Source organism: Schistocerca piceifrons, chromosome 3 (assembly GCF_021461385.2).
Source record: "Schistocerca piceifrons isolate TAMUIC-IGC-003096 chromosome 3, iqSchPice1.1, whole genome shotgun sequence".
Classification (NCBI taxonomy): Eukaryota; Metazoa; Arthropoda; class Insecta; order Orthoptera; family Acrididae; genus Schistocerca; species Schistocerca piceifrons.
In genome coordinates this window covers 158,357,427-158,370,707 of record NC_060140.1, presented here as the reverse complement: position 1 = coordinate 158,370,707, position 13,281 = coordinate 158,357,427, and the positions used below count along the sequence as shown (strand labels likewise).

The 13,281-nt window shown below is 44.5% G+C and overlaps 1 protein-coding gene across 1 annotated transcript in view; it reads right to left on the bottom strand.

Moving 5' to 3' along the window:
* Positions 1 to 13,281, bottom strand: part of LOC124790029 (solute carrier family 22 member 7-like) — a 127,997-nt gene that overhangs the window by 89,838 nt on the left and 24,878 nt on the right. Inside the window, exon 3 of the mRNA XM_047257585.1 lies at positions 10,900 to 11,148. Within this exon, the coding sequence (XP_047113541.1) occupies positions 10,900 to 11,148 (249 nt within the window). The remainder of the gene's footprint in view (positions 1 to 10,899; positions 11,149 to 13,281) is intronic.

Genomic DNA, 13,281 nt, shown 5'->3' with positions numbered 1-13,281 from the left:
ACCTCGGTGTATTTCGAGAGGGACTGCTAACCACTCTAAATGAAACGACCATGGGTGCCTAACCTGCGTGGAAGGGAGTTCTTGGTATGGAATGGGTGGCAGCTGTCGAAGTGGAGATATTGCTGGTAGTTAATAGGTAATATTGATGGAGGTACTGATGAAGCCATGACTGAGGTGTAGATCAACATCTAGGAAGGGGGCTTGCTAGGTTGAGTAGGAAGGACCAAGTCAAGCAAATGGGGCAGAAGTTTTTCAGTTCTAGCGTTCTAACCAATTCAGATCGCAAAGGTGTCATCTAGGAATCTGGACCAGGTATCGGATTTAGGATTTTGGGTTTTTATGAAGGAGGTTCTAAGATAATCATTTTTCTGGGAAGATAGTTTGCCCATATAATGAAATTCCATGTGAAGTTTGTGGAGTGTATTTTTGCTTACCTTCACCAGACAGAATACTGTGCTATTTTTCAGGAAAGTGCATGAGATGATTTTTTCTGTAGGTACGTGTTTTGTGAAGTACATTATGAATTTTAGGGATATAGGTAACTGCTAATTGTAATTTGGATGAGAGATTGTGTAAAAGTTATGAATTGAGGAAGCTATATCTGATGGACAGTAACTTAACTAGAAACGATTCTGAATAGTGCCTGTTATGCTATTTATAAAGTATCTTGATGAGAGATAATTTCAGAGTTGTGCATGCAAATGATGAATTTATGGAGCTATCTTTTATGGAAAGAATACGAGCTGCAGTTCTGATACCAATCATATCTGCCATGCACATTGCAAACACTAGATAACAATGAACTTTTGCCTGTATGAAATATCAGCAACTGCAGATAACACAATTGTTTTCAAATATTAGCACATGAGAGTGATTATGTAGTTATATATTTTGAGTAATTAGCATGAATGGCTTTACAAAGATTTGTTTCCTCTTTTGTTGAATTATGTAATGCACGTGTGAGATGTATTTTATAGCTTTGATAAGCTGTGGAATGAACTTTGTCTCAGAAAATTGATTATTGTTTGCCCTTATAGTACTTTTCTAGTCCGTAACGTGACCACAATTGAATTTTAACTTATTGCAAATGTAATAAAAAACACAGAACTTTACTCATTTGTATAAACTAAACAGGATTTTCAGATCAAAGTGTAAAGTACACAGTACTTTTATTAGCTGGATATGTTTCCGATGCGTTATAGGTCCAGTTGTTGTCAGTTTATCATACACATATTTAAACGTACGACGTGTTCGGTGAGTACGTTGAGGATATCTTTCAGCATATAAGTCTGCAGCTCTCACCGAATTTTGTTGGCATTCTCCGAAAATGAGAAGAACTTCGACTTGTTCTTCGAAGGAATACGTCGTTCACATTCGCCTGATTCGAAGATGCTAGTCTTACCGGTCCTATTAGTGTTGTATTGCGAAACCGTCCAATGGTGTTTACATGTCAATGGCACATTAGCTGGATACGCCGGATTCGGCGAATATTTATTATTTGCACTATATACGAGCGAGAATTGTCAGAGCATGTGCTTCGATATGTGGTGAACTGATACGAAATACCACGCAGTCCATGATAACCAGATTTCAGCACTACATTGTTACCAATGGTGATCACTTCGAACACCTGGAATAACGGACGTTCATGCCACCTTAGTGACCTTCGTTGACCTTCGTTGACCTAGAGTGGCCTTGTTTTATTCGTCTCGATAGCCACTATCAGAAAATAAGTACTAAACTATAGCATACCATTTAAAAAAAAGAAAACAAAGTTAACCTTCATATCTCTGAAGCAACCCCACCTAGCAAAAAAAAAAAAAAAAACCAATGCCATATTATGCCCACCGTTGTCCTACGCAACTTTTGTCGGAGAAACTTCTAAGTTCCTATCGTAATTTCGGAATTACTCTAGTTGACAATAGTTAGTGACTCACCCTCTGTAACTATCAGAGATAATGGATTTCCAAGACCACAGTCTGAAATACAACTCTGTGATACTGGCAACGATGAGACTGAGTCAATATTTACGGTGTTGAAGATCAAGAATTCAAATGCGTATGATGTGCTATTCAGCGGAATAGTAAAGTACTGTGCTGCATATGGCAGTTACATTAGTATTCTTTTTTCTTTATGAATGCTCAGTTTCTTAAACCACTGGATAGCAAAAACAATTTATACAAATGAGAAAGGGATAATATAGGTACCTTTAGACCTATTTCTATGCCATTAGTGTTCGAAAACGGTTTTGAAAAGGCTGGATAAGTAAGGGTAATTTATCATTACGGTTCACTCAGTTTACTATCAAATGGACAGTCTAGCTTCAGAAGAGGCTTAACCACTGGAGACGCTATATACCCTTTTATCAGTTAGACGTTGAACGAATTCGACAAATAGTTGCGTAAAAAAGGCACCTTCTTTTTCAAAGCTTGGATTACAAAATGTTACCACAGAGCATAATGGAATAAGAGGAGTAGCTCACAACTGGTCCCTCTCATACATGAAGAAGAAGCAGCAAAACATCACTCTCCAGATTTATGAGAACATCAGTGAGGTGGCATCTGATTGGAGAGCTGTTCAATGGACGGCACGCCAAGTATCGATACTGAGACAGCTGCGGTTTCTTTTTCTTATAAATGTTATGCCTTGTAATATGATAATATCTTCTAAATTAATACTGTTTGCTGATGACACTAGCTCCTGTATTCAAACGTTGTGATTTCTAATGAGACAGTTGCTTCTATAATAATTCTGTTTTCTGGTGATACAAGGTTGGCTGTGAATGCTATTGAGTACAACATAGGCAATGAATGACATAATGAAGGTCAAGAGATACGTTGATGGCTTGTGGAAAATAAACTCTTGCTCAGTCTCGGCAGGAATCAGTTTCTACAGCTCAACTAAAACTGACATTTTCATTATACAGAACGGACGAATGACTAGTAATTCCGAACAGTTCAGTTTCCTAGATGCATAGTAAACTGTCATGGAAGCCAATGAACAGGAGTTTGTTCAAGGACTGATTGCTTTTATATTTACCGTTAGAGCATTTTCTGCGGTAAGTGATCGTGCAACATTAAATTTAGTCTACTTTGCATATAATCATTTGTTTATTTCATATTGTGTTATAGTACCTGGTAAATGTTCCTATTCACAAAAGGAATTTTTGGCTCAAAAACATGCAGTTACAGCAAAATTTGGCTTGAGTTCGTCAAACACTTGTCGACCTCTGTTCAGTAGTCTAGGAATTATGATACTGGCCCCTCAAAATGCATTTTATTTTGTTTTTTTTTTATGTTTTGGTTTTAAGGGCGCAAAACTGCCATGATCATTAGCGCCCGGTCCGTGACTCAGGAAACAGTAAAAAACCGAAATTGAAAACCAGCAGCAATGGGAACGAAAGTCATAAAATTGGAGAAATTAAAAGCAGAAGGAAGGCTTAAAAATCCACTACAGAACGGGGTTGGTGGTCCCCAAAAAAAAAACTTCAAATGACTGACGTCATTTCACTGGCACTAATAAACTGGAGAACGCGGTCGGCTGAGCGCGTGTCATCTGCTAAAATCGACGATAGATCAGGCGATAGCTGTAGACGGGAGCGTAACGGATTAAAATAGGGGCATTCAATTAAAAGGTGTCTTACCGTCCACAGCTGAGAGCAGTGGGGACAGAGTGGGGGAGGATCGCCGCTTAAAAGATGTCGATGGCTAAAAAGACAGTGCCCTATCCGGAGTCTAGTTAAAATTACCTCCTCCCGACGACGCGGTCGGGAGGAAGAGGTCCAAGCGCAAGGAAGAGCTTTCACTTCCCGCAATTTATTATGGGGAAGTGTTGACCAATGCGCGTGCCATAAATGAACAACACGACGACATAAAACGCTCCGTAGATCGCCGAAAGGAATCGATGGAATAGCTGGCCGAAGAAGAGAGACTGCAGCCTTGGCTGCAATATCGGCCGCCTCATTTCCACAGATACCAACGTGTCCCGGGAGCCAGAGGAACGCCACCGAGACGCCACGCCCCCCCCCCCCCCCCCCCCCCAGGTGGAGCAAGCGCAGACAGTCCTGAATCCAGTGGACCAGAGGGTGCACAGGATGAAGAGCTTGGCGACTGAGGAGAGAGCTGAGAGAATCTGAGCAGATAACGTACTGTATCCGCTGATGGCGGCGGATGTAGTGGACAGCCTGGAGAACAGCGTAAAGCTCCGCAGTATAAACCGAAAGTGATTTGGGGTGTCGCCAACAATATAGGCACTCCCTACACCTAACGATGTTTTCGAGCCGTCGGTGTAAATAAATGTGGCGTCCGTTATTTGTGCACATAGAGCAGCAAATGCCCGACGATAAACATGTGTAGGGGTACCATCCTTGGGAAATCGACAAAGGCCACGGAGCAGGCAGATCCGGGGGCGGAGCCAAGGCGGTGCTGTACCCCAAGTTGTCAAGAAGGTTTTAGGAAAGCGGAAGGAAAGAGAATGGAGCAGTTGACGGAAGCGGACTCCCGGGGGTAGTAGAGAGGAGGAGTGGCTTGCGTACCCTACACCAAAGGAGGCGTCGAAAAAAAGGTCGTGGTCTGGATTAGCAGGCATGGAAGACAGATGGCTAGCATAACGACTCAGAAGGACTGCTCGCCGATTGGACAGCGGAGGTTCAGCAGTCTCAGCATAAAGGCTTTCCACAGGGCTGGTGTAAAAAGCTCCAGACGCTAAACGTAATCCACGGTGGTGGATAGAGTCGAGACGCCGAAGAATAGGCGGCCGAGCAGAGGAGTAGACTATGCTTCCATAATCCAATTTCGAGCGCACTAAGGCGCGATAGAGGCGGAGAAGGACCACTCGGTCCGCTTCCCAGGAGGTACCATTCAGGACACGGAGGGTGTTGAGGGATCGCAGACAGCGAGCCGAAAGATAGGAAACGTGGGAGGACCAGCACAGTTTTCTGTCGAACATAAGACCCAAGAATTTAGCGACGTCTGAAAACGGAAGGTTGACAGGACCTAGATGTAAGGAGGACGGAAGAAACACCTTACGTCGCCAAAAATTAACACAAACGGTCTTACTGGGAGAGAAACGGAAGCCGGTTTCAATGCTCCAATAGTGGAGGCCATCGAGACATCCTTGAAGACGTCGTTCAAGAAGGCTGGTCCGTTAAGAGAATCAGGAAGGAGACAATCCATAATTGGATTAATGGCGATGGCAAACAGTACAACACTCAGTACGGAGCCCTGGGGTACCCCGTTTTCTTGGGAGAAAGTACGGGAGAGAGTAGTGTTCACCCGCACCCTAAATGTGCGCTCTGCCATAAATTCGCGAAGAAAAGGGGGCAGCCGGCCTCGAAAGCCCCAAGAGAACAGTGTGCGGAGGATGCCTGTCCTCCAACAGGTATCGTATGCTCTCTCCAGATCAAAAAATATTGCTACCGTTTGGCGTTTCCGGAGAAAATTGTTCATGATATAAGTGGAGAGAGCAACAAGATGGTCAACTGCAGAACGATGCTTTCGGAATCCGCATTGGGCAGGTGTTAGAAGACTGCGGGATTCCAGCCACCAAGCTAAACGGTAATTCACCATACGCTCCAAAACCTTACAGACACTACTCGTGAGAGAAATGGGGTGATAGCTAGAGGGGAGGTGTTTGTCCTTTCCAGGTTTCGGAACGGGAACGACGATAGCTTCCCGCCATCGTCTGGGAAAAGTACTGTCGATCCAAATTCGATTATAAAGGCGAAGGAGGTAACGCAGACTATGGGGTGATAAATGCAGCAACATTGGGACATGGATACCATCCGGTCCTGGGGCGGAGGAGCGAGAAGAAGAGAGGGCATGTTGGAGTTCCCGCACGGAGAAAACAGTATTGTAGTTTTCGTGATTTTGAGAGGAGAAAGCAAGATGTCGCACTTCCGCTGCACGTTTCTTCGGGAGAAACGCCGGCGGGTAATTTGAAGAGCTCGAAATATTAGCAAAGTGCTGACCCAATGAGTTAGAAATTGCGACGGGGTCCACTAAGGTATCACGCGCGACAGTGAGCCCAGGGACCGGGGAGAGACTAGGCGCGCCTGAGAACCGTCGAAGCCGACTCCAAACTTCCGAGGAGGGAGTGAAGGTGTTAAATGAGCTAATAAAGAATTTCCAGCTTGCCTTCTTGCTATCGCGGATGACTCGACGGCATCGCGCACGGAGCTGCTTATAGCGGATACAGTTGGCCAAAGTAGGATGGTGACGGAAAATGCGAAGAGCACGTCGCCGCTCACGTATTGCGTCACGGCATGCCTCGTTCCACCAAGGAACTGGGGGGCACCGGGGCCATTCGGAGGTGCGTGGTATTGAACGTTCCGCAGCTGTAAGAATAACGTCGGTAATATGTGTGACCTCATCGTCGACGCTGGGAAAGCGACGGTCATCGAATGTCGCTAGAGACGAAAAAAGTGTCCAATCGGCTTGGGCAAACTTCCAGCGTCGCGAGCGCATATATGGCAGTTGAGGCTGCAGTCTAAGGACACATGGAAAGTGGTCACTCGAGTGTGTATCATCAAGGGCGAACCATTCGAAGCGCCGAGCTAGCGGAACAGTACCGACCGCAAGGACCAAATGAGAAAAATTTGTCGTGGAGGCAGACAAAAATGTGGGGACCCCAGTGTTGAGGCAAACTAGATCCGCTTGGTGGAAGACGTCTAGCAATAGGGAGCCACGTGGACAAGGATGTGGAGATCCTCAAAGCGGGTGGTGGGCATTGAAGTCCCCAACCAGCAAATAGGGGGGTGGAAGCTTACCAAGAAGATGAAGGAGATCTGCTAGTGCCATTGGTGTGGACGATGGAATGTATGCAGTACATACAGAGAAGGTATATCCAGAAAGGGAAAGACGGACGGCAACAGCTTGGAAGGAACTGTTTAAGGGGATTGGGTGATAATGGAGAGTATCATGGAGAAGAATCATGAGTCCTCCATGGGCTGGAGTGCCTTCAACAGATGGGAGGTCATATCGGACGAACTGAAAATGAGGGAGAACAAAGCGGTCATGGGGACGCAGCTTTGTTTCCTGAAGACAGAAGATGACCGGCGAGTAGGATCGTAAGAGGATCGACAATTCAACCCGATTGGCTTGAATGCCGCGGAGATTCCAGTGGATAATGGACATAGGGTGAACAGAAAATGGAGGAATGTGACCAAGGGTGCTGTCAACTCAACGACTGCTCAGAGCTTGCGAGCGACAGCATGGAATGGCATTCAGCCGAAGGCAGAAGATCCTGATCCATAGGTTGGTCAGGAGCAGCACCTGCCCCCAGCGATCGGCCGGTTGACCGGCCACCAGCAGTGCGCCTCGGCGACACAGCAGACGGCCGAGGGCGATTTCCGCCAGGTGGTGCCATAGATGGGACACGCCTTGGCGGAGAAGGAGAGGAACTGGGTTTCTTTGTAGCCTTCTTGGAAGTATGATGTTTAGATGAAGGAGGAACCGATGGTTGTGAAGTTGCGGTAAAAACTCTTCACGAGTATGCTCTTTTTTCGAAGACTTGGCGTCTGACTTTTGGGCTCGAGATTTAGCAGAACCCGACGAAGGGTGAGCCATAGAGTGGGCAGGCGAAAGTGGTGAGGTTGAACGGGCGATCTTTGCGCTGGCCGATCTGACGACCGTGGTACCAAAGGTGAGGTCGCAAGTCTGCGTGGCCGCCTCCTTTGTTGGCCGAGGAGAAGCAAGGACAGTGCTGTATTTTCCTCTCTGAGGCACGCTGGGCTATCGACTGGCGAATAATTTTCGAGCAGCAAAGGTCGACACCTTTTCCTTCCATCTTATTTCCTGGATGAGCTTTTCGTCCTTAAAAACAGGGCAATCTCGACAGGAAGCAGCGTGGTCACCCATACAGTTGATGCAGCGAGGGGATGGAGGTGGACAAGCACCCTCATGGGCATCCTTGCCACACGTAACACATTTGGCCGGATTGGAACAGGACTGGCTGGTGTGATTGAACCGCTGACACCGATAACAACGCGTAGGGTTTGGGACGTAAGGGCGAACGGAAATTATCTCATAGCCTGCTTTGATTTTCGATGGGAGTTGAACTTTGTCAAATGTCAAGAAGACAGTGCGGGTTGGAATGATGTTCGTGTCAACCCTTTTCATAACTCTATGAACAGCCGTTACGCCCTGGTCAGACAGGTAGTGCTGAATTTCTTCGTCAGACAATCCATCGAGGGAGCGTGTATAAACGACTCCACGCGAGGAATTTAAGGTACGGTGCGGTTCCACCCGGACAGGGAATGTGTGGAGCAGCAATTTTTGTGCCTAGAGGGCACTGTTTGTTTTTAACAACAGGGTGCCATTCCGTAATCTGGAACAAGACTTTACAGGACCTGCAATTGTGTCGACATCTTTCTGAATAATGAAAGGGTTGACCATGGAGAAGTCGTGACCTTCGTCAGACCGAGAAACAACAAGGAACTGTGGCAACGATGGAAGGACTGTCTGTGGCTGAGACTCAGTGAACTTACGTTTGTGAGCAGACATAGTGGAAGGTGAGGAAACCATTGCGGAAGAATCCCCCATGATTACCGGCGTCTCCGATGGCGCGCTCCTCCCTTGTGGGGGCCCTCACTGAGGGCACTCCCGCCTTAGGTGATTGTTCACACCTCAGGTCACACCTCCCGACAAACGGACGGAGAGACCAATCGGCACTTTCGGAAGGTATCAGCTCGGGTAATCACCCCTCCCTGGGCCTGGCCGTTATCAGGGGGTACGTACGTGTCCTACCTGTCTACCCGGGGCGCGGAATTACGCGTTACCCCGTCACCTGCGACGCATGGAAGTGCGTGGGTCGGCCTTCAGACACGCACAGGGAGGAAAAAAGAGAAAGGGAAAGGATAGAAGAGGGGTCTCAAACGCCGCAGCGGAGAAAAGGGCAAAGAGAGTAGGGAAGGAAAAGAGAAGGACAGAGGAAGGACGAAGACTTGCAAGTATAGAAAGCAAGGAATTTGGAATAGTTTCGAGCGTCCGTCTCCGGACGTAGGCACAAACCATACTCCCAGAGGGGAAGAAAGGGAAGGAAAGAGCCAGAGGTGAGGGGGGGGGGGCGAAGATGGGGGACGGGGAAGGAAGCGGAAAGGGAAGGTATGCAGCCCAGAAGGGAAGGTGGGCCACATTAGCTCGGGGTCCCGTGCTCGATACGCACGTGTCCACAAAAGAGTTGTGGACCCCTGGGGGGCATTTTATTTTGTGTGGTTTGCTGTTGACTATAAAACCTTCTTCCCAAGATTTAGTAGCTTTTACTCAGTTAACGCAAGGCAGGAAACCAGTCTACATTCGGGTCGCACTTCCTTGATTCTTGTACAGACAGGCGAGCAGTATTCTGCAGCATCCCTCTTCAGTAGCTTACAACAGGAATTAAAAAGTCTTAGGAGCAAATCTCGCACATTAAATGCTAAGGTGAATAATTTCTGCCGGCCGTAATGGCCGTGCGGTTCTATGCACTTCAGTCCGAAACCCCATGACTGCTACGGTCGCAGGTTCTAATCCTTCCTCGGGCATGGATGTGTGTTGATGTCCTTAGGTTAGTTAACTTTAAGTAGTTCTAAGTTCTAGGGGACTGATGACCTTTAGATGTTAAGTCCCATAGTGCTCAGAGCCATTTGAACAAATTTTGAAGAATTTCCTCAGGATCACTTACTCTGCTCTATCGGAGAGTTTCTAGATAAATTTATCTAATTCCTGTATTACATAATTGATATGACATTATACTGGGTGTTCAGCATTATGTGGGAATGGGTAGAAGATTTACAGTGGAGCAGAAAAATACAGATAAATACTCTTTTTTTCCTTAATGAGTGAGACATTTTTGCATATTTGCCTCGTTTGTATCCTTTATGTTTTCTAAATTTTAGCGTCCTTTTACATGTATTAATAATTTTTAAATGTTGTTTGTTTTGAGGTTTTCATGTTATCCCCTTAGTTGCCATGGTACTAGTAATTACGCAAATCCGTTTGGTATTACGAACACAATCAGTAGTCGAAACTTGCTCTGTAGTTATTATTGGATAGTTTTTAGTGTGTACTGAATATTATTCCCACTCTAACGGACTATTTCCGAGAGACGCACAACCGAATAAGCCTGTGTGAGCGACCTCAGCTGGAGAGAAACTTGTTGAGCCTGATTTCCAGTCATTGGCGTGACGCCTGCTCGGCCACATTCTTATCGGACTGGTGTGTACTGTATATTTCTAACTAAAATTCATTCTGATATGTACATGACGGGCAGGCACCTGATCTATGGAATGCCAATGAGTCTGAAGCCAGGCAGCTGTATGCTGAAAGATTTCCTAGTGGATATTTTACCGGACAACACTGGAAAACTGAAAAGCCAGAAACGAAACAATAATGAAACAAGAGAAAAAGTGCCCCTAAGTAATAAAATACAGATAATTGACTATATGTATATCTGCTTCTTTTTACGTACTCTGCCGATTCCACAGAGATTTCCCAGACATTAGTTAACATCCAGCACACTCGCAACTTCTCATCTGAATTGGGTTTATCTGCAATATATTTTATTTATGTTAATTACAGGTGCAGGCGCGTTCCTTGTACATGGAGATATGCCTCTGTTTGGTCCTACGGAACCAGACGTATTAAAAATATGTACTGAAGTATCTGTTTGATCTGAGACTGAGAAATTCCTTACCGTAATCTATAATTTACTATCATCTAACTTATATTTTATGTACAAATATAACTTACGTTAATATAAAATTCTTTCGTCATTAATATCTGAGGCATACATAACACAGCGAAAATCATTAATAACTTAATACCCACAAAGTGATGAAATTAAAATATTAGTCCGTTGCTGGTATATTACAATATAAAGGTAAAATGAATAAGACGGCTATAATCTCACAGACTGATTGCTTACATGTCGCCTATGTATCCGAATAGCAGGCTCAGAGCCACTCCGATGTTTTGTGCGTAGAACAAGACGTCATTGGCGGACTGCTGGTTGTCGCAGACCCAATTCATCTGGGAGGGGACAGTCAGAGAGAACCACGTGTCGTCGTAATCCCAGCCATGCTGACACTTGACGGTTTCTGAACTGTTCCAGTTGACACCATTGATACCATCGCTCTGGTTGTACATCAGGCACTTGTTGAACGATTTGCCTGCCCTGTGTGAGGTCAGATATTTTTGAATCAAGTACTGTAGACGGCTCTAAAATAACAACACTGCAATCAAAGCGAAAACAGTTAAAATGAAATCTTAGCGAATGATAACTGAAGCATAAAATTTCTAAACAAATATTTCCTATGAATCAGGCAATTTCCTAGTACCAACTGTGGGCTAACAGAATCCACTTACATATGAATCATTGAATTAGTACAAACTGTTACACAAAACCAACCTTAAAAAACGCGAAACTATCATCAGCTCGACAATCATTTTGGATTGCATGTGATTTACTACGCATCGTTCTATTGGAGTCGGTATGCCGTTGCCTTCATCGGACTGTGGAGATGACTTAATATAGCCAGCTGTGGAGGACCGACAGTTAAACGTGGGTAATGAACGACGATGATACTTTTTTCCGTTAGTGTACATTGTCAGAGTTGAATGGCGTGATTGAGCGAAGTTTTTCTACGAGTGACAGGGGCTTTGTGAATTCGAGCACGTGTTTACTGCGGAATGTTATTTAGGTTGATGTGCAATGTCACGTGAACTGTAAGTAACATGTTTTCCTCGAGGAGAAAAATTTAAAAATTAGGTTCTGAAAGGAGAGCCTACTCGCCTCGCTGCGCTGTAAAGTTGCTTAATAAAGAAGTGACAAGTGACAGGTCCCTAAATGTAATATACTGCGAACTGTGTATATGCTAAATGTACAGAGAACCAAGTGTTTGAGGGAATAGTGAGGAACACTAATGATTATTCAAAATTTAATCATACTTACGGTTAGCACAGTATTACTAACATACACATGTATGCAGCTGTTGTGTAAGGTTGACTGACCCCACATTAGATACGAGCATCAGAGCCCTGTCGGAAGAGAAACGTGAATGAAAATGTTAAAGAAATTATCACCGAAGAGCCAGCGAGTGGAACGGAGGACGATAATTCTCACAATTAATTAATCGATGAACTTGGTATCACTGATGACGCACGTGAAGAGGCGCGTCAGAAGGCGCGTACGGAAGTGAAAGGGCATGAAGAAATTGCTGCAAGCGTTCATGAAAGCGAATAAAATTTCAGGAAGATTAGAACATGCTGTTTTGAGAATGCCATATGTAATACCATACTGTGAAAATCCTTCGAAGATGGTGGCAACAAGAAAACCTCTACTTCTCTACGACAGTCTTCAATCTCTTCACTGCAAATTACAAAACAACAACACTACCGCATTCAAAACGGACAATTCAAAACGAGTGAAAGCTGAGAAACGAAATGCAAACATCTCTACCGAATATCAGAAAACAGAAAAAGGAGAGTATGATGAACTCATACGGATTTATTTTTTTTTGTATGCCAGAAAACTTCAGTGACATGCTACAAGCGGCTGCGGAGCAAATGATTGCTTCCTTTGTAACTGGAAATTTAGTCCCTGCTTAAAAAATCAATTCACATATAAAGATCGATAGACTTTTTACGATCGTATCTCGGTTATCACCACCTCGTCCAAATGATAAGTCTTAGGGAAAGTTCTTAAATGATCATAATTTCGATGCTGCATTCCTGCAGGAAGTAGTAATTAGTAGAAGCAACATAATTATGACATTAAACTTTTCGTAGGTGACTGTCTATGGCTATTAATTTAAAAGAGAAGCATATTTGTGCCATCAGCTGCACAACTGTACATTTATCCTCTACCTGCAGTTATTACAAGTATCTTCACACAAGAGAGACAGTGTGTATCAATGGGTTAAAAATACATTCTTGTCAAATATCAGCCAATCTGGAGTAGAATTTACTAACTGTCGTAAGGGTCTGTCTGAACACACTCGATATAAGAGTTCTGTACCGTAGGACAACTAGAGTAATGGAACAGTCATGTCTATTTTTCATTTTGAACCACTGATGAACAGTTTTTCTCCAGTGAAGATGGTTGTAACAATGAAACCGTTAGAGAAAAATCATACAATTGTACAGTTGATGGCATAAGTATCCTTTTTTTTCAAAATTAGAGTAATATTATTAATAAATAGTAGTAGTAGTTATTGTGAGACGTTGGTGTGGGTAACTCAAATTTCAGCTTAGCCCGCTGAAGCCATTCGGGAATGGCAGTGGGCCGTCGCTTTGAATCCCACATCTC